This window comes from Ixodes scapularis, unplaced genomic scaffold (genome assembly GCF_016920785.2).
Source record: "Ixodes scapularis isolate PalLabHiFi unplaced genomic scaffold, ASM1692078v2 PGA_scaffold0__279_contigs__length_252992795, whole genome shotgun sequence".
Taxonomy (NCBI): domain Eukaryota; kingdom Metazoa; phylum Arthropoda; class Arachnida; order Ixodida; family Ixodidae; genus Ixodes; species Ixodes scapularis.
In genome coordinates, this window is record NW_024609835.1 from 36921927 (window position 1) to 36944224 (window position 22298).

General features: G+C 40.9%; 1 protein-coding gene and 1 long non-coding RNA gene across 3 annotated transcripts in view; one reads left to right on the forward strand and one right to left on the reverse strand.

Annotated features, from left to right (window-relative positions):
- Nucleotides 1–22298, forward strand: part of LOC8027741 (neural cell adhesion molecule 1) — a 534141-nt gene that overhangs the window by 508653 nt on the left and 3190 nt on the right. The window contains exons 4-8 of the mRNA XM_042292876.1: nucleotides 6303–6437; nucleotides 8040–8183; nucleotides 11660–11844; nucleotides 16245–16341; nucleotides 19360–19530. Of these exons, the coding sequence (XP_042148810.1) occupies nucleotides 6303–6437; nucleotides 8040–8183; nucleotides 11660–11844; nucleotides 16245–16341; nucleotides 19360–19530 (732 nt within the window). The remainder of the gene's footprint in view (nucleotides 1–6302; nucleotides 6438–8039; nucleotides 8184–11659; nucleotides 11845–16244; nucleotides 16342–19359; nucleotides 19531–22298) is intronic.
- Nucleotides 1971–8208, reverse strand: LOC121837325. 2 transcript variants are annotated; one of them, XR_006078146.1, is made up of 3 exons: nucleotides 8126–8208; nucleotides 6292–6405; nucleotides 1971–2161 (listed from the first exon to the last, which is right to left on the reverse strand). It is a non-coding gene; the product is annotated as an uncharacterized LOC121837325 (long non-coding RNA). The 2 variants fall into 2 exon arrangements; XR_006078145.1 differs by lacking the exon at nucleotides 1971–2161 and adding an exon at nucleotides 5292–5516.

Genomic DNA, 22298 nt, shown 5'->3' on the forward strand with positions numbered 1-22298 from the left:
AGTTGGCATCGACATGTGGATTTCACTATTGCAAAAGCTAGCAGATCTTTAGGGTTCATAAAGCGCAACACTTGACAGTTTCCGCATGACATCCGAGAACTCTTGTATAAAACTAATGTGCGCTCTATACTAGAATATGCCTGCACGGTATGGGACCCTCCGACAAACACTGACAAAGCGAAAATAGAGAAAGTGCAAAACCTAGCCGCTCGGTATGTGTTAGGAAAACCAAAACGGGGTGGTGATTTTAGCGCGACGCGTGCAAGACAAACATTAAAATGGGACACACTCGAGCACCGTCGAGCAAAGCTTCGTTTAAAGCTTTTCCATAGCATATATCATATTCACAATCTGGTATTCCATGCGAAACCTATATTTCTTCACCACATTATGTATCTGCTCGTGTGGATCATGCCCACAAAGTGCGTGAGCTTAGATGCAAGACTGTAGCATACAGTAGCTCTTTTTTCCCTAAAACGATTTCCCAATGGGATCGGTTGCCTTCAACCATAGCGTCTGTTATAGACAATGATGCTTTTTATGCTGCCCTAGAAACAATCAGGTCATTCGATTGAAAAGCTTCATAGCATGATTATAATAATGTTTTTGTAAAATTTGTTGCAATCTTCTCCGTGCGTCGCGATAGTTGTGACTTTGTTGTTTCATGTTCGCGAAATCTTTTTTGTTCGATTGGTTGTCTTTTTATGAATGTTTCCAATGTAGTACCTGTTACGTCATACTTGATTTTTTGTGTATAACCCCCCCCCCCCCCCCCACTGTAATGCCGAAAGGCGCTGTGGGTATCAAATAAATAAATAAATAAATAAATTAATTAATTAAAGAAGTGGATTGTTTTCATGATAAAATTTCAAGCATCAATTGCATATTAGAAATAAATTAAAATAAAAGTGTTTTCAGGTTTTTAATTTCTTCAACTGGTCTCTTTTTTATTTCTATTGCCTATTTCACTAGCACGTAGTTTGGTTTTACAGGAGAGAGCCTTTGAGGATAATTACGTATAATATGGGATGCCTGCTCTTTCGGAGCCTGTGCTACCTCATTAGCATTTTTATTACACTCCAAAATATTGTCATCAGGGTAATTTTTATATAAATATATCTTTCTTGAACTGATTTTATAATTCTAAGTATTAATACACATAAACCGTTCTGTCCTTTCGAATTGTAACTGTCAAAGAAAAGATATCGAGTTTGGTGTTTTTGCATGTTTTGATATGATTCTCAAAACGTTGTTAGTATTCTAATGAGCTCTTATTCAACTGGAAAATTATGCATGCTAATACAATCTTTTTTTAATATATATAATATTGCATATTTTTGGGGGCAAGATTATTATAGCCTTCTGAAAGTAGTAGAAAGCCAGATTTACTTTAAAAACCTTTTGTGCAGGATGTGCAAAATAAACGCAAAATTTGTATATTTCAATTCGGGCACATCATTGCCCTAATTTTGTTTTCATCGTGCTCTATGTTTTTTGTAAACTCAGTTTTTGCCAGTGCCCTTTTTACGTTTGATTTGTTTATAAGACTACTTTGGGACCTGACCTGATGTGATAACGATAATTAAAATGATACCGTCCCGCCAACGTGCTCGCATTTTTAATAGAACAAGAGAGCAAGTACACTGTCACTCTCATTGCTCAATTCACTCAAGAATTAACCAAGCTCAACATGTCTGTAAAAACAATCAGTAGTTTGACAGTTTTTGCTTTCCTGACGATTTCTATTACATCACCCATACTTGTCTCTTAATGGGGATACCTTTTTAAGCCGGGAATTCTGGGCTCGTAGTTTCATCTTCGGCAGTTGCTCCTACTGATCTAGACTTTGCTCATCCGAGATGCATCCTTTAACGAGGAGCTCGCCCTTGCAGCCTAGTACCGCAATTGTTGTAATTACAAAAAGCTGGGAAGCAAACGATAAAACGAAACAAAGTGCAAATAAACAAAGATAAGTAAATAATATTATGAATACGTTAAAAAAGCGGAGCAACTTTTTGAGCAAAAATGAATCGGCGAGATGAGATCACGATTGCGCGTGCGCTCAAGACATGGGAACCGGGACTCTTAGCCGGTTCCCTGCGGGCCGCGACCCCGCGAGTCGCGGGCCGCATGCGGCCCGCAGGCCGCGTGTTTGAGACACCTGCAATAAAGGATTAGTTTACTACTTTTCATTCAGATGTTACCAAAGGATCGATATAGCTTCCTTTGTGAAGTTCCACGGGGTTCTACCTAAACCAAATTAACCACTAAGTTTGCAGTGCAGCGGAAGCCACCTCCTGATTGAAGCAGTAATAGGTCAATCTTGCGCAAAATGATCGCTTCTCCGCCCATACTCACATGCTGAGAGCAGGATCAAGCGAGCGCTTACCTTCTTTCACCCTGTCAGCAATGAGGGGAATGGAGCACAAGCAAGGAACAAACCAGTTGACATATTCATTATTTTACTTAAGATATTCCATAAATGAATGTCATAAGCATGGCACCCAGAACACTGTGATCCCATTAATAAGGCTGACGCATCAGTAGATATATTCATTGCTTAGTGCGAAGAGATGAAAATGTATATGTAAAATCCCCTTAAAGGCGCCCTCGCCCCCGAGGTTGCCCATCCCGTTTTTCTGGCCAAATATTCGTAACATGAAAATTTCAAAACATCCCCCCCCCCCCCCCCCCCCCCCCATTTCCGTCGGATATCACGCGATGTCCGACGGGAATCACATTAACCGCGCGATCTGCGGTACCGGTACATGTGACAATCGGGTTTGCAGCGGGTTCCCGGGTTTTTGTCCGCGATCTGTGCGCGCAATATCGGTTCCCGTGGCACACAGATTTAGCCGGTTTCCGCGGGTTTATTGCACCGTAAAACACGAATTGGCTGCATCCCCAGTTTGCAGTATCCTGTTCAGTGACTCCTCAGGAGTTCGCAAGAAATTACCGCGTGTTTATTATTGTGAAACGCGAATTCCCCGTGTCCGCTATCTGCAGTATCAGTCCCTGTGTCATGTGTTCTGTAGCCGGTGCCGCTTGTGTTTATCTTTAATGTTTGATAAAGTTTTGCTGTCTCATCCCCAAAGATAGCCCACCTGATGTTTGTCACCATTTATCTCTTCATTTCGGGTGGTCGCCCCTTAGGATTTTGAGGTAGTCACATAAGCATACCCCTTGTGGTTGGGCATCAGTCACATAGCCCGCTAGGCATAACTGTCCATCTCAAGTTCTCAACCAATGATAATGCTTGCTCAGCTACCTAATCAATGCTTGCACATTGTTGGTGTTGATTTCTGATTGGTAACATCAAAAACATCATCCTACAGACTTTGGCAGCAATACCAGTATTGACAGCGGTTGCAGAACACAGCTAGTGAACACAGGGGAGGCTGAACACTTATCTATAAAATTGTATTGCTAGGCTTAGTCCAATGAACAGAGTTTCACAAAAGAAAATTTACACGGTCTTTTTTACCGCAAAAATAAACTAGGCATCGCCGAACGCTCATTCTCCGCCCAAAGGTAGAACTAGAGCTCATAACCATATGCGAAAATTTCAGCCCGATCCGATAACTTAATCAAAAGTTATAAGTAAAGCTCCGTGTTTTCGGATAAATCCGAAAAACTCTGAAAAACACCCTCCGGTAAAATTTTTATCAATTCATATTTATCCGATAAACTCCGAATTGTTATGTGCCCGTGCCACCCCCCCCCCCCCCCCAAAAGTAATTTTTTTTTTTTTTTTTTTTTTTTTTTTTTTTTTAAATTTGAGCAGTGCAGGATTAATGGTCCTGGGAAAATGACACCAATATTATCTTTCAAGCCTCGGACCGTTGTGAAAAAGGTGGTCTTACGGCTTGTCTCGTCAAGGTTGGTTCAGGGAAACAGGTCATCGTATCATTCGTGTCACGACAAAAGCCACTCTTTTGGTTTCCAGTTTGGGCCATGGGATTTGGGTTTTAAAGAAAGGAGAGGGTATGTTTCTGGGGGTAACAGTGAAAGCTATGGACCATAGAGATTGTCTAAAATAGGGAAGAGGGGCAGTTGGAACTTCTCTATTACATTCTGAATCACTCCACCTCGCGCGGCTGCGGGATAGATTGATGGGATGACTATGAGCTTCCTTGCGGCTACTTTCAGCAGTTTATTGATTTTAAGGTATCGACGTTTATCAAAGCCTCACTCGTGTGCGACTTTTGTCGTGGGACAAATTAGTATTGCCAATGACACCAACGCCAAATTCAACAGAAGAAATCTTAATTGATACAAGCACTTTTTATATTTTATCTGGCATACGTTTGCATCTAGTTATTATTTATTATTTTTAATAGGAAACACTGCGAAATTGATCTCTGAAATTCGAAGAATTGGGGATTTACAAAAAATAAACTCGGATAAACACCGACATGTTGCTAAAAAATAAACTCCAAAAACATCCTCCGAATTTCACGAAAAATAAACTTTGAAAACACGGAGCCCTAGTTATAAGTGATTTTCTGAAAATTTCAATGGGAAAATGGAGCCCATTTTTGCTTGTTTTCGGTTTCTGGTGCCATAGAGCCCCATGTATTCGAAAACTCTGTCGGCCGCCATTTTCCCATTGAAATTTTCAGAAAATCAGTCCTAACTTTTGATTAAGTTATCGGATCGGGCTGAAACTTTGGCACCTGGTTGTCACCTCTAGCGCTACCTTTGGGCGGAGAATGAGCGTTAGGCGATGCCTAGTTTATTTTTGCGGTAAAAAAGACCGCATAAATTTTCTTTTGTGACACCCTGTACATCTAGAAAGTAAACATGCAGACATAATGTAGGCATTTACCTGGAAGCCACAGAAAATCAAGATCCTTGTGTAAAATATAAATTCTGAGTGTGGCGAAAATACAGGCTTGTTTAAATGTGCTAAATATAAAACCCAGTGGCAAGTCCAGCCATAATTGCAACTACCGTAAAAAAGTGTGGAAGCTCCCGCTTTGTTCAAGCGCCCACTCTTAACATTTCCCAAACTTGGGAATTCTGCCTATTCTACATGAAGTGCCCGATTTGACCTGACAAGCGCCCATGCCTAGTAGACTAACCCAGTTTTCAATAAAAACGGGGTGGGCGCTCCCCCAGTATTTTACGGTAATCTCATTCATTTCCCAACTTAATTCTAACCTGTTTTATAAATTATAAACCAGGTTTTTTTCAATGAAAAGGTTAATTTTTTCAGGAAACAGGAAAAGCTCATGCACCCAATCTGTAGACAAAATATGCCTCCTCTCGCTGAAATTAAAAACACAATATTGAACTAAAAAAAATCTATTTTGTTTTGAAGTTTTAGGGGATATTCTATTCTAGCATGAAACATGCCCTTCGGGCTTCCTCTAATAGGTCCAGACTATCTTCACTCATATCAAACATGCTAAGAGGACCTGAACTGAGGGCAAAAACTACTGGTTATTGCAACATCTAATTTACATTGGGGCTGGTGGCTGGTGCACAACAGTAAATTGTCTCGCACCATCCCTCTGAAAAGAAAGAAAAGAAAATATTCTGCCATGTGCCTTTACATCACCACCCAGTCCGTCAAAAATAATACTTTGGTTCTAAAATTACCAGGACCAAGGTATTTGTTAAAGGTGAAATTCAGTCAGTTGTCATTATGTTACACACCAACATCATGAGCTTGTGTGTTTGGTGCAGACTTGTACAGTATAATAAATTACCTTTTTTAGTAATTTTTTAATTATTTGATTACATTTATTAGCAAGTAATCACAAGAGTAATCCGATCAATTTTGGAAGCACTAAAATTACTTGTAACTGTTATTATTTTCTAAAAACAAAACAGCGCAAAGACGAAGACAAAGTAAAAGGTAACCGACAGGACACAGCACTGTTTTGTTTTTTATTATGTCTGCATACCAACTAGCCTAAACTTCTATGTTAATTTACTGTTTTTTCCTCTCCTTTCTGATGGTGCCCTTCGTTTGTGCAAGTTTCCTGCGAAGGATTCCTCAAACAAAGTCTCTGACTGGAGGATGGTTTCCCAAAATTAGTGTATTAATGTTACTTTCAAACCGACAGGAAAATCTGTCATTTTTAAAGTTTGGAGTAAGTTTAAAAGTAGTGGTTACTTTTTTAAATAATGGTCAACTACTTTTCTGCTCAAGTAATTTAATTCAGTACTTTTGAACCTGGAGTGAATGTAATTTTAGTCAACTACTTTTTTTTTCGAGTGACATGTACATGACTGGTTTGAAGGCAGAGGTTGAGCAAGGCACACAATCTCATTTTTACTCACTTTTCTTTCAGGAGCCATCACTTTTGAAGGGACCCCTGACAAGCAGTCTGGTTCAGAGGGAGAAGACTTCCTCCTCAAGTGCAATGCCCAGGCAGAATCTAAGCCATTTGTTTCCTGGAACAGGGACTCCAAGACCATTAAGAACAGTATGCCTCCCAAGTTTATTGTGCATTCAAATTGAACCGGGGTCAAATTCGTTCCGAGTGGTATCCTAGGCACTTGACATTGATGTTGTTTTATTCAACAGCTCATCCATCTTCATTATGTTGCAGGGAAGAAATTTAAGTATTTCAACAACATTATTGTGCTCAATATATATAAATAAGCTTGTTGTTGATGCCCTTTTTGCTACCTTGTCTTATGCAACTGCCTGGGTTACCTTCCTTTAAGGTACTTTAATGGCAAAAGACTTTCAAACCTGCACCCACAGCAAAGCTGACCTTCATTGATTGTGATTTCTTTAAAAAGTAGCGCACCCATTCATTGGAATGGCCAAAATTTTCTTCTGAAAAAAGTAAGTCTTGAGAAATCTGCAGACTGTTGAATTGTATGCTTTCACAACTATCTTTTTTATATATGGTAGAGTCTTAAAATTGCTATTGTCATGGGTATTCATGACACAGAAAATTAATAGCGCAAAGACAGCTAGGAGAACTTAGCATGTACCTTTGTATTGATGTTATCGAAAGCGGAGTCAAACAAAGAAGACAACGGACTAGTTAGAGAATTATCTAGGCAATTAGTTCACAGCAGAGGGGAGCTGCTCAACTTTCTGCAATGGTCACCTCTTCTGCCCAGATGCCACTTCCAGATACAATTAAATTCCAGAATGCATGCAATTGCTTGTGCTCACCTTTGAGCCTTGCTAGGTTGGGCTCATGTTTGCCAAACTGATATAGGTTAAGAGAGCCTCTGGAATAATGTTGCTTTCGAATGTCTAAGTGCATGTGGATGGTGCACTATACTAGCTGCTTCCCATGTTCGGAGTGCACGAGGAAAGTGGTAAAACAAATGTGACTTTATCAATTAAATAATTAGTTTGTTTATTTTAACACTCATGAGAAGCTAATACCTTAATTCACAAAAGGTATATTAGAGATTATCCAAGAATGTTATAAACACTACTAAAGTTGAGTTAAACATGTCAATAATGTATTCACTACACTTGGGGCCTTTTGCAACTATTGCATAGAGATAATCTTGCAAACACTCACATATACTGTCTCTGAACCTGAATATAAATAGTGGATGTGAGATCAGGGTAATAATATAATTCATGAAGGTATTTATAAGAAGAAATTAGTGCTTGCTCACAATGTCTAGAGCTCCTAGTAGGGCAACTATATTGTTTCAAGTCTCATATATTCCTAACAAACAGTATGACCCAAATAACAACCTTAAAAAAAAGGAGAAAAAAAATGCTTCTGAACACCTTCTATCATTGCTTGACGGATAACTCAATACAGTTTGAGAGGAGAGAGAAAAACCCCGGCTTGAACTGTATTAGTGAAAAGTAACCATGATGTGCAAGTTGACATGGAAAACCCGCGCATAATTTTCGTAAGGCCATAAGGTGGCTTGCAAGGGCTATACCGCAAATAGTGAAAGTCCTTGAATTTGTAACAGTTGCAAGGCCATAAAAGGATTAAGTTCTGGGAGCATTTTGACTTTATTGCACATATGTTTTGTTTCATGGTTCCAGCAATGCAAACTTTCTAAGAATTTTTTTTTTTCATTTCTGTTTTCAGGCAAAAAGTACAAGATTGAAGACCAAGCTCTTCTTATCAGGAATCTGTCGCGGCACGACGCTGGGAACTACACCTGCAATGCTTACCTGGCAACTGCGCTCCTTTCGGCTGTCAAGTACAAGGTCATCACCCTCAGTGTTCACTGTAAGTAATGTGTCCGAGACTCCAATTAGTCTACATTGACGCTCCTGGTGGTCATCTTGTCGCAAGTGCACAAAAAATTAATAACAGGAATGAAGAGATACTCTTTATCTCTGGAAATGAAAGAAACATTTTGGAAATGGTTCATATATTTATTCCTAGATGTGCAGGTTTCATAGAAGTGGGCGTACAACATAAAATACTCTGTTTGGGAGGACACTGAGGATGTGGAAACAAAACAAGTGAAAAATAATGTTTATGGTGACAAGAAACTTTTTATTATTTTTTTGCAGAGTCATTTTAATTGCTGTAGGCAAGCCTTTTGCCCAAGCTATTAGATATAGGATGTTCTTCGCAATAATTTTCCAGGAGGCAGCTGTGTCAAAATAATGTCAGCATCATAATCTGTTTCTTAATAAAATGTGTGGCATATTTCTCAAAAGTTTACATAATTCTAAACACCAAGTTACTTTCTAGTTGCACATACGATGACCCTAAATTATTTTTTGTCTCTCTGTGTTGATGTAATAATATGTCTTGAGCCTCCAAGTGCCCAGTGTCAGTTTTCTGCAGGCTTCGTTTAGAAAGCCAAGCTGAGAGAGTGCACATGTCGTAGCTATGTCTTTGTGGTATGTGATGCTGGCATGTCCTTTTCCATGGTGCAAACTTTTTATGCTTGCCCATCAAGGTGGAAAGATAAGCATTAAAAATTCTTGCACTATGAAAGTAACATGAGGGCTTTATGGTCTTGGATGTTTTAGTGATGTTTTATTGTAATATAGCCACATTAGCAGTCATTGACAGTATGCATGCCTTAACTCTTTCCTGACTGCGGGAAAAGTACCAATTTCAAAGGATCCGTGCAAACGCTTTTATTTTCCTAACTAATTAGCATATGGAGCAATGTGACACATCTACATGTGACCAGCTAGTTTTTCTTTAAAAAAATAAAATAAAACAGGTCAGTATGATGTGGGAAAAAAATTTTAAAATTTTCTTGTTTGAAAATACAGTGTATGTGCAGAACACGTATAAACGCCAAAACTTCTACAGCTATTTAAATTAAATGAAAAATAGAACAAAAATACAAAATGTGCCCTGCACCCACGGCTATTACTTCTAAAACTTAGTATACTCTAACTAACATTGTCTATTTTTGGTTCATCAAAGAGTTATCCTTCGTAGCACATGTGCTTTTCAACGAAGGAATGCTTTTATTGGTGAAGCACAGATAGTATACCTCACATCCCCAGCAGAATGCTTTCTTTGTGTTCTTCCTTCATTTTGTCATAGCTTTATTGATTACAGTTCCTTCATATTTAGCATTTTTGTCCAGCTTGTTGGGAACATAAAACGTGCATGCCAGCTTAGAGCAGCAGTGGAAATTATAGTGATGCTTACCGACAACCTTCTGTTAAGCTACATCTATGACATCATCTAAAGAGTCCTCAGAGCTCTTGAGCTCTAAAAAATATGAAACAATACAGTTAATTATATAATAATGCCATCTTTTGCTACAAAGACTGATGCAAGCAGTTAGCCAGTGTTGGGAAGTACTTTAAGTGCATTGTACTTAAAGTACTACTTCAAGTAGGTTTGAGAAACTTGTACTTTACTTGAAGTACATTCTCTGAGTATGTACTTGTACTTTATTTGAAGTATCTTTTTCTGTTACTCCTCGAGGAGAGTACAATTTCCGACTTCAAAGTACATTCCCCAAATTTGGTTTTGGTAAATTTGTATCACGAAATGCCACTTTGTCAACTCCAAAGAAATACTGGGAGGGATATTCTACTCGCACCAGAAACATGAGCAGACGGCGCATCGCTCCGTTTGTTTGGGGGGCGGCTTTCCCTTAGCTTTTTGAACTCTCGCTACTCCTTGCTCGTTTGGCGCAAGCGAGGAGGTTTAAAATATAAGGAGAGCAAAATTAAATTTGGAAAATTAAATTTTGAAATCGAAGTAAATGACAACAGAGGAGAACGTCACAATGTTCTGAGACATTCTCTTTTGTCTTTTCCTTCTATTTGAAAGTTCCTGAATAGTTTTGGACCCCAATCTCAGGTGTCACATTATGATTAATAATCACCAGCTTGCTTGCACACTCACTGTTTTTTTTATTAAGGAGAGGACACTCCTCTATGAGAGGATTGCTTGCGGGAGATACGGGGCTGACGTCATGCTCTCTTCTAGTACATTTAACCCCCTTGGGTGCAACAATCCAGTGCTGGCTGTGACATGGAGGCATCCTGCCAGCAAAGACAGTCAGTTTTCTCAAATAAAGTAAAGCATTCAACCCAGCCGACGAACATTGGTTGGGTTGTCACCTAACCTCACAATCCAGTGCAAGGGGCGCCAAATTCAGAAGAGGCCTCTTCTGAATTTGGCTCTATTCCTGGAAATACCTACTTTGTGCCACTTGACTTTATCAAATATTCGCCGCTGTTTCTGAAAATAGGTCACACACCCCTGATTACCCCTGGGCAATGCATACCAGTTAAAAAATCACTGCACGGGGGAATGAAAGGGCATCATGAAAGATTGTGTTAAAAAACTTGTACTTTACTTTGAAAGTACACTGTATTTATAGCACTTTACTTCAAGTACATTGCACCTAGTGTACTTACTACTTTACTTCAAGTACATCTTGTCTCATTTACTTTGTACTTTATTTGAAGTACCTTTTAGATGTACTTTACCCAACACTGCAGTTAGCACTGTTAGACTTGTGCAACCACCGTTCCCAATACTATTTTTGGCAGGCCGCCAGCTTGTGATAAAACTCAAACTCAAGTTGAAATTGAAACTACAGTTCTTCGGCTACCCCTGAGATTTTGGAACATAATCCTCCGCCCTAAACTTAATTTCTTGACCGCGCTTAAAAACCATAGATCACCGGTGATTGATGGCTTATGGGCACGGTCAGGAAAAAGTTAAGAAAGTGCCTTTGTTGCATTTGAATTTTTCATATCTTTGGCACCCAAAATGGGAACAGAAAGTTAAAGCTTTTACTTGCCTGTTACACAGCTTGCATAAGATGTTAGACAGTTCTTACAAATAAGCAATTGATTATGAGTTTTATAAACCAAAAAGATTTGATGAGAGCACATATATTCTCAGGTATGAAGCCTTTTCTTCAGCTGGACTGGCATACAAATTCTAGGAGGCCCAATAATGAAAATAAAATAACATATCCTTTGCCAGCACCACAAGAATGGTGACTGCCTCTGATATTGGGTATTTAAGTGAGGTACTATCGTTTAAAATAACCCTTCACTCCTCTTGATATGAGAGCCAAAATGCCTTTCTATAGTAGATTTAAAGTAGAATTCCTTTGAGCACATGCAAAATACCAGCTGCAGTTCTAGTAGTTTTGAATCAGAAGTTACAAGTGTATCTACATGGTTTGATGTAGCCTCTAGAGTTTGCACTTCAGCTGTGAACAAAATGTAACAAGAAATGTTGATGACACACTGCAGATGGCCCCGAGTGGAAGCCTCCGATCCAGGAGGCCGCCTATGCCCGACTTGGATCGACTGCCATTTTTAATTGCGACGCCAGTGGGATGCCTGAGCCAACCATCCTTTGGTTCCGCGACGGCCAGATGATTGAATCAGACGATGAACATGACATCAACGGGGACGTGGGCTCTAGCACACTCAGGGTGAGACCTTCCTCCATACTTGACTTCAAGCAGTATTTTGGTCTCTGCCAATATTTTAATGAATTGATTGTGAACATGTTGGTGTAATACAGGCACAAATATTATGGTGTCGTCACCATCTGAAGGCTCGATTCGAGGGTCAATCTGACTTGATAAAATGAATATGTATAAAAAAAGCACACCTGTGTGCGAAGCTGGTTGTTGTGTATTACCTGCCTTTTCTTTTTTTTATGTGAGCAATAAGGCGTTATGCCCTGACAAGGTTTTGGGCACTGAAACATTTCATCATAATATTAAGGACATGGAAAAAATAATTTTTTTTAAAACATCACAATATATGTCAGTTGTTCAAAGCATTTTAGATAGAACTACTTCTTTTCCTTTCAGTTATTTCTTCTCTTACCATTTGATGAATAACAAACAATGGCTTTATGGCCCATGAAGAGAGTATTCCTAAACATTTAGCACCATTTTTTCATAGACCATGTGCTAAGAAGCTCAGAATTTTAAAGGTCTGCATTGTTACTGATATTGCCTTTTTTGAAACTATATGTTGCCCCTCAATATTATTTGTTCCAAAATGGGTATTCTGTTAACACATGCAGTATTAATTCAACAATTAACTTTCAACTACTTTAATTTGCATGAGTACAAACTGTACTAGGATGAAAGAATTTTTAGGACTATGAGAAATTGGATACTGCTGAAACAGAATCTGGATTGTCAGAACTATAGTTAATCTTCAACTCATAATCTGGAGATGGTAAGCCCATTCACACTGACAGCAAGGCCGGGCTCAATAAGAATTAATGGGAAGTGTAGTACCTAATAGCACCAATGTGCACAGCTTAGCACTTGCACATTGATGCTCTTATGAACACTGCAAGTGAGAAGCTGTAATCCGGGAAAAAGTGCAGACTAACTCTGCAATGAAAAAAAATTAAGTTTTTTTTTTAAAGTGCATATTGTAAAATACCGGGCAAACGCCCACTCAATATATAGCGATAATCACAAACAAAATGGGGGATGGGTGTTTGTCCGGTCATCAATTTTACATATCAATGTACTGTGCATATTTTCTCAGATCTTAGAAATTTGGATATGGGCGCTTAGTGTGGAATCGGCAGATGTACGGTATTCTACGGTAGATGGGACACATAACTTTTTGCAATTTTTTCATGAGAAGAAAAACAATTTTGCGAAATATTTACGCTGCTAGACGCAATTTAGGTGGATGTCATGGCCCATTCTAAGCCCCGCCAACAAGTCAGTTGCTTCGCCCATTACTACTGGATTGTCTTGGCTGCTTGGCCGAACATGCTAACAAGCCAGGTCTCTCCCTCTCCCGACACCCGGCACGTCTAGTCTGGTGTCTAACAACGCCTGCTAATTCTGTGAGCAGACTCGTGGCAGCCTCCGGCATCATCTGCTATTTCACCACCGTCTATCATCATCTGCCATGCCCGAAGGGCGTGGACATGAACGCTGCCCATCGGCGTCCGTTTTTGTGTTCGTCCGTCTGCTATTCCGCTCCCATCTAAAAACTTTTACGCTTGCAAGACGCGACCATAAGAGTGGCGTTTTAGCATTCCATCATGCGTGGCCGATGGTCCAGTGTAAGTAAGTGTCTGTCAGTGCCTGTCGATGTGTGGTAAAAAGCGACCGAGAGGACTAAAAAAAAGTAACAAAATAAATATGCAGGCATTTCAGCTTTTATGTTCTTGTTATTTTTTCGCATGGCATCCATGAGCAAGGCGAAAGAGCGTCATGACGCACAATTAAAACAGGATGTAAAATTATTCGCTTTGGCAGGCCACGTGCACTGCAAAACTTCAGAGCTACTTGCCTTTTGTAATGAAATGATGGGAACATACCTAAACTAACTTGATGCGAGCCGAACGCCCGATTACCTCCAGCCAAATGGGTCACAAATTCCAACCTGTGTAGGTATCTCCTCGGCATTAAAACCATGGCTGCAATTATGACGGTTGCACAATTTACAGAGTGGTGGGGCTGCTTTTACGGGAACCAACATCTTTATTCATCACCAACACGCGCAAAGAAAGAAATCAAGCCAGATCAATCGAAATAGAGACACTAGGCCTAGGCCAGTCCCTCAACAAAAACAAGCGTCCGCACAGCGCTTCCGAAGGCGCATACTTGCGACAGTTGTTTGCTCCAAACTATGTTGGCTGATGAGATATTCCTCTAAACATCTCTGTAAACTCAAAACAACCCTTACTCATAAAAAATCGACGAGGTCAACAAGCTACACACATTCAGCACTCTGAAGACGCCGGCAGCCATGTTTGTTAATGTTTTAAGCTGAAGTGGGAGAAGCAATTTCATTATACATTTGAAAACATCAATGACTCTATATTAATTAGTTGCTTCTCAAACATAAAAAAATAGTCGATTAAAATGCTACTGGCACGGAGATACAAATTTACAACCAACCTTTCACATGTCAATCATCTCTCCAGCCAATGGCATGGGGCAGGGCTTAGCAGGCTGCGACCTCCACATTCTGCACCTAAATTGCGTCTAGCGGCGTAAATATTGCTAAAACAAATTTATTTTTTGTGGTAATTTTTTGTTTTTAAATATATGTGTTTTTCTAGAAAAATATTTTTGTTATTGTCCGTTCACACACTTGCAACTCCTTAAAACCGGGTGCCTTAAAACCTCTTAAAATTTTTTACGACGAGAGATCATGCCTCTGTGAACTCAAAACTCAATGCCATCCATGCAGGAACAGGAACAAAACCTTCACTAGAGTGAAGGTTTTGCGGTTTTTGCAAGGTCAAATGTATACGCACTATCTGTAAGAAATTGTTGTTTATAACATTGACAAAAGTTTTTCAAGCCATAAAAAGAATATAATATATATATATATATATATACACACACACACACACACACACACACACACACACACACACACACACACACACACACACACACACACACACACACACACACACACACACACACACACACACACACACACACACACACACACACACACACACACACACACACACACACACACACACACACACACACACACACACACACACACACACACACACACACACACACACACATATACACGCAAAAAAAAAAAAAAATGTGTAAGACCTTTAAGTGTTCTATGGCCACCCGATGGGTGGCACCAGAGAAGCTGAAATCCTTGGAAAGGCGTAGTTTTCAATGCGGGGGAAGCCAACTTTAGGGAAATCTCAAGCAATCTCGCACTTCGAAGTTATGGCACCGTGTACCAAAAATGTGTAGATTGATTGGACCTCCCAGAGCTTCAGTATAGGAGATCAGTTTAATCTGACACAAAATTACCGAGTTATCTGATTTAAATCGTTGGAGAAAAGCGCAGGTTTGCAAAAGTTGGTAACAAACTGGGTGCTTGCCGCATATGTGGAGGGGCGGTTTTAAATTTGGGTAGAACTTGTTTTATCTTATCAATGCTCAAAAAAGAATCTCCCAGTTCAAATTGAAAGTGAAATGTACTCGTTTTGAGCTTGTGCTGGCTATACTTCCTGGGCTATGTTTGGATGTGTATATCTTATAATAGGCTGAGTGGAGAGCAACCTTGAACGATAAAGGTAATAGCCCTCCTTGAATTGTACATGTATCCATATTGCCCTTCAAATATAGAGGAAGAAACCTCCTCACTGTAGCTTGGTAGAAGGTGTCTAGAAAAGTTTTTTTATGCTCAATGGGCTACTGTTGTTATTTTTAATGTGAAAGCATTAACTCTCCCATGGAGCGAAGGCGGCATTGTCTGTAACCGTCTGTAGCAGTGAAACGGCAGCTAATGGCCAAAAGCACAGCAACGCAGATTCTTCGTCCCGGAAGCCGGCGGGGCACTGAAGGTCAAAGCGGACGTGCCTCAGAAATAAGACGCAAAGAAAAGCACAGCAATGCAGATGCATATATAATCACAAAAGCCATGGAGCCGGCGGGGTTTGCCGCGCCTGCGCAGTGAGGTAGCGTTCCGTGTGAAAAAGGAAGACGTGGCGCACTGCTTGTAGGAATGTGCTGCATGTAGGAATGCAACAGCATTCCTACACATAAGCTGTCTTAAGTGTTTTTGCTGACTTTTTGTTTTTCTCATTGATACTCATTTACTGTTGCTCAAGATAAACATGGCTGTCATTTATAGTTTCTCATTCATTCTCAATTTGGCATCAAAATCTACCTGAAGGTCGTCTCAATTTCTACATTCAGATTGTGGATTTCTAGTGAACTTCGACATTAAAGCATGCTTCTATTATTAGTATATGTACATTAGTTTAAGTATTAAAATCAAAAAGATTTCAGTTCTTTTTTTGCAGATGGGATACAAAGACCTCAAAAGTGAAATGCTCTTTTTTTTTTCACAGATCAATGTTACAGACATATCCGAATTTGGGGAATACACGTGCAGAGTTCATAATGAACTGGGCGTTCAGGAGCATGTCATTCTGCTGAAAGAAGGAGGTAAGCATCCTATTCTTGTCTATTGCCATAGACTACAGTCAGCGATGTAATTTTCAAGAAATTTTCTATGTTAAATAGATCACAAAAAATTTATCATGCGGGTATATCAGCCCCATGGTTAGCGCATGCGTTACAGATCACTTCAAGTTGTGGAATCGTGTGTCAGCCAGACTTTTCCAAAACCCACGCTTCGCGAAATTTACAAAATTTTTGACCCGTAAAACAAAAATTGCGGTGGCTTAGCTTGGCTATGCCATGATATGTGTGGCGTGAGCTTATTATGCGCACAAAATGAGAGGCGCTATCAAGCGGCTCCGGTGCAGCATTGGACTTGGCTACTGCGCAACGGAGGCGCACAGCTGGGCACGCGGCAGCGCCAGTGCATCTGCCGCGGCAGTGGCAGAGCGCGCGGCGGCTCCAGCGCGGCGGCTGTGCGCCATGTGACGTCACTGCTCCTCGCGCATGCGCACCTCGGAGCACGGCTCATTATGCAAGCCACGCGAAACTGCTCAACCTCGGCCAGTGTAGCTCACGCTACAAAACAAAGTTGTTTACAGTATACTTTGCTTTCCCCATCATTTTTTGCGTGGCTCAAATGCCTGAATGTTAATTCAGACATTCACAAACAAATGTGATTCTCACATTAACAAAAATATAGTATATAAAGGAACGTGCAGATGAGAAAAAAATACTACAATGCCTGTATAAACTTTGCAATCTAGCACTTTTTATTATAAATAAAATCTTTTAATTTCAGAATTAAAGTGTCTATTAAAATCTTATAATGCGCAAAATTAAAAGATATTACAATGCAGAGCACAAGTTTGTCTGCTTCTTGAGCAGGGGATATGGTGATGTCAGAACACCAAGCTCTGATTGGCTCGAATCGGAAGAATAGTGGGTAGACCTCAGGGCAGCTAGCATTGAGGTTTACTCAGTATCTCTCCATTAGAGCCAATCTAAGTTCAATGCTCTGACGTCCATGCAATTCCTGCGCAAGATTGAGACGAACTTGCGCTCTACATAGAAGGATGATTAGCGGGCATGTCACCTTAGTGTTCACTAAGGTCCCTCGTGAATTTGTCTTAAGTTTTGTTACCTGAATTAGCAAAAGCTAAGATTGAGGTGAAGTTAGGTTATTCATAATATAGGGTGTTTCGAATACCCAGGCTTGCTTGTAAAATCAGCTTAGGCGAGCATGCGATGCTGTCGTCTGCTCGCTGTGCCTGTTGGGAGATAGCGCCACAAGTACAACCCTTGCTCACTTAGTTACCTGCGTCTTCGCTGGCCATTGACATTATTGAGGATGGTGGTCTCTTTTTCCACACGGAGGGAGCTATACCTTGAAAATTCACAAGGTAAAATGCACCATTGAAGTATAACCCCGATAAAAATTCTAGATTGTTACGTCCAGGGTTTGGTTTATCTGGCCAGCTTTAGAACGAACTTGGGTATTGAAAACATCCTGTACTCTGGTTCTTGTTCACCCATGTGTTCGAACAGACATTTCAGGAGGTCTCTAAAGCCTCTCTGAATATGGTACCCCAAGTGAAATGAACAACATTATACATAGCATCACTAAACTTTCTTCTTGAAGTAAGTAGCTCCAGTACTTGTATGTGACATGGAGGGGATAAAAATTACCAACATATTTCTTATCATGCAGGCATTTGTATTTCAGAAATCAAATCATCACACATTTCATTAATTCCAAAATTCATACAGAAGAATGCTACGATGCATTTGCTTTGATGTGCCCTATAAAGTTAGTGTAAACGACTCAATTTTCGCGGGGACTTAATTTTCGCAAATTTCGCGAATCGCCTACAATTCGCAAACAATCCGTACCGCGAACAATACCGGCAATTTGTGAACGCTACGAAAGGTACACTCGATTCGCGAAAATTAGAACCTGCGAATAATTTCAAAATTTCAGCTTTGGCCCGATTCGGAAAAATTTGAGCCCGCGAGAATTGAGTCGTTTACAGTATATGCAAGTTGTCTAGAGTGCTGTTTTATATATTTGTAGATGTACACTATGTGACAGGTTTAAAGTGAGCATGCCATGAGCACTTCTTTGAAATTTACTCAGACATGGTATTGATGGCCATTTAATTTTACAGCTAAAGTAGGGTTCCAAATTACCATTTTACGCTACAGTAGTAGCAGTTGTAATAGAAAAAGAGGAAAAACCGGCAATCGCTTCTTCGTGCCAACTGTTTTGCGCCGTGCACCACATGGGTTCTTTCAGGACGTTGTATGAGATGCAGGTCTAAGAAGAAAACAAGCTTGGTTCAAAGTTTTATGTATTTAAAAATTTACAAAAGAAAAATGACCACAAAGGACTAACGATAAGGCACTCGAAAACATGAATAGAAACACTGAATGTGAGGCAAAACTAAATACGAAAATCCACGGAGTAAAACTTGGCGGTGGTTGGAAGTCAGGATGCTGTTGAAAAAGTCGATCCAATAAACCGATCTCGTTGAGCATTTGGCGCATGCGTGGCACTGCCTTAACTTCAGTCCACGGGAGGCAGGCGGCAGTGCAGAAGGCTGCTTGTGCCTCTGCACGTGTGAAGCTTCGGTGCAATTGTCACTCGCACAGGAAGACTAAAGGCCCATTCATGCAGGAACGGCTGCTTTTTTTCATGTTAAGCTTTAAATCAACGGAAGATCCACGCTAAGTTTGTCACATGCAAAGCTAACTCTTGAATGGGTTGCCATGCTCCATATGTGGCACAAGTATCCTGGTAACTTCTGGTTTAAGTAAATGTTAACTCCCCGAGCGTAACGCAACTTCAGGAACGGGTTCTGCGTGAACTGACCTTTCGTAGCCCAAATGCATTGCTGTACAACGGCAGAGGTATAGTCAAATTGGCTGGCGAGATCAGTCTATTCGGCATGACTTTGAGAAGAAAGTCAGAGCCTAAGTGGTTTTATCCTCCGCGCTAGTTAATGGGACAGTGGCCTGCCGCTGCCTTCTTTGGGTTCCAAGTGTCGTCCGTCCCACCTGCAGAGGCCCCCAAGGCACCCCGGGTGGCTGTGGTGGAGTCAAACCCCAGCGCCCTGGTCCTCAAGATTGAGCACCCTGCCAAGGAGCCCCTGAAGGTGGTTAGCTTCAGAGTGGAGTACAAGACTGACAAGGACCCCAGCTGGGACACCGCCGCCTCCCAGGAGTATGAGACCGGTGCGTACTTCCCAGCACTAGCTGTCATGGAATGTGCAATCTTCAAGCATCAGGACTGGGAAGCATTGCGATAATATCAAGATATACTTCTGACTATATATCGATAATATCAAGATATACTACTTTCGGACTTCGCAGTTCCTGCAGAGTCCGAAAAAGTTGGTCGGCAACTGTACATTTGAAAACATCATATCCCAGTTGTGAACCATGTTTCTAATGTATATTGTTTAGAAAGCAGCATCTGCATTGCAGTAGTAGTGAAAAGTCCTTGTGATGTACCTTTTGTATCGTGATAACTGTACCAGGCTTAGGTTGCTCGTTACATTTACTGTTATAACTGAACTGCCATGCTTCTGAAGAAAAATTGAAGACCATATTTTTGTCGTGGTGATTCACTGCATTCTTGCTACAAAGCCACAACATTGCCCTCTCTGTAATGAGTAAGCCTGGTTGGGCAGCATTGGTGTAACAGATCACAAAAAGTCATCAGCGGTAATGGGAAAATTATGTGCCATTCACAGAAGCAGTTCTGTGATCGATGCATTTTGTAAATAAACACAGTGCGCCAGGATGTTCTTTCTGCAGCATATCATATAGTACTAGGCACTTCAATAAACAAGGCATGCAAGTACTCAATCTCTTCTGCCTCGAAATCATCTAAGCGTAGCTGTTCGACGGTGGATAAAAGTATAAATCGCATGAGGTTTCCCTAGGTTCGAGTTTATAAGAAAGGAACAAACATGTAGACAACATTTTTCTTTCCATAATTTTACAGGTTTTGGACTTGAAATACATTTGGGTCCAATACATAGATTGTGAAATCTTATAATAGATGTCATAATCAATCCCATTCAGCACAAGGACTATGACTTTGAGTGCTGCTGGCAACTGGTCATTTCAAAAGCTCATGCCAATTCCTTTTGAAGTGCTACAGTTGATAAGATTGACTCCCCATTCCCCCAAAACATAATGTGTGCACCCTTACATTGCAGATCCATTGCCACTCAAGCTAGACACACATACTCCATTGTTATTACAGCAAAGCTGTATATGACTCGTAGGTCGGTTTTTTTTTTGTTCATTGACGGAAAACTTATGTGCATGCCTTATCATTGTTCGGACATGCCTTATCATTTATCATATGGTTTTGACGCTTGTTTCAATAAGAAAACCACGTGACAGATTATAAGGTACACGCGAATGATGATAAGCACGTAGCGCTTCCCACATGTGTTTCTCGGTAAAAATTGCGGTTCCATAAACTGTCGCGGCAGTGGCAGAGTACGAAGTGTGTAGTGGCGTCACTAGCCCCGCTACCAATGCGAAGCACGTAGTGCTCCCTGCATGCGTTTCTCGATAAAGATTGGGGTTGCATAAGCTGCAGCAACAGCGTACGAAGTCTTTCATATATAAAAACTTTTTAGTACAGTGCGTTTACTTTTCTTTCGTTAATCATTTGGTGTAGACTCTTTTGCTGTTTACAAACATGAACTGTTTGTAAACAGTTCATGTTTGTACCTGCGCGACTTCAGGTCGCACCGTCTTTGCAAGCCTGTTGAGCTTGCTTACGTCACCAGTGCTAGAAAGCATGAACGCTACATGAACAACAAAGTTAAAGACTTAACGAGGGGCTTTCGGCTGTACAATATTACGTCTTGGAGGAGGCAAGTTGGTTTACAAGAATACTCGAAACATTTTAACAGATCTCACACTCCTTCATTCTTTTGGAGTTCACCTGGAGGATTAGTGGTTGAACATTTCAATGTTTCATCTACATTTCAAGCAGCGGTGTTAAAGTGGCCTTTGCTCATTCTTTTTATAAACCGAAAGTTCTCTCGCACATCAAAGACTGAACCACCACCTGGTGGCATTTGCCATAAAAAGGGTCTATAGTGCAGTGGGCAGTCGTTACAGGTGGCACCATAGCTTCGCTGGCCAACCATCTTCACAGCTTGGATTGGAGCCTTCAATTTTTTTTTTACATCTAAGCCTCCCGAAGTGTTGTAACTGCCAAAATTTTCTTGTAAAAAATTAGAAAATTTCCAAAGCAGTTTGAAACAGGGCCTTGGGCATTTTGCCCCATCGCTTGTTCTAAATTGCATTGTATGTTAAAGCACATTATACAAATCTCAGTGCAGTTTAAGCCAACCTTTGACTGCTGCCATTCGCATCACCCTTTCTAGTGCTCAACACAAGTTACACATTTATCTCTGTAAATGACGGAGCCCCCTGGGTGCCCGGCTTTTTTCTTTGCCCTGTCAGCGGGCTCCAGCATCCGAGTTACCAGTGCTGTGTTACAGGTTTTGGAAGGTCCTGAATACTATGCTCACATTGACATTCTCACAAAGGGCCTTGCCATTCCTGAGCAGTGGCGTCACTATAGGGTCAGTGGCACCCCCCCCCCCCCCCCCCCTTCATGACGCCACTGTTCCTGAGGCAAAGTATGTTTTACTCGTCGGACGACAACCATATTGCCGCGCGCGCAACTGGCCAAGTAGGCAGCGCGCGCGTGGCCTATCGGTTATCGCGCCTGCCTCCCACGCGAAAAGCCAGGGTTCGATTCCTGGGAGTGGCGCATCTTTTTGTTTATTCCTGCCGACTAGTATTCTGGTACATTCGAGAATCCTGTTGCTTGTTCGAGGTCCGAATGTTGTACGCGTCGAACTTTCTGCGCCGATTATTCCAGAAGCCCACGCATGTACATAAGGGGCTCCGCATGGCGAGCCACAGTCAGTTGGTCAGTTTCGCCCCAGCGTTCGACCCTGCTG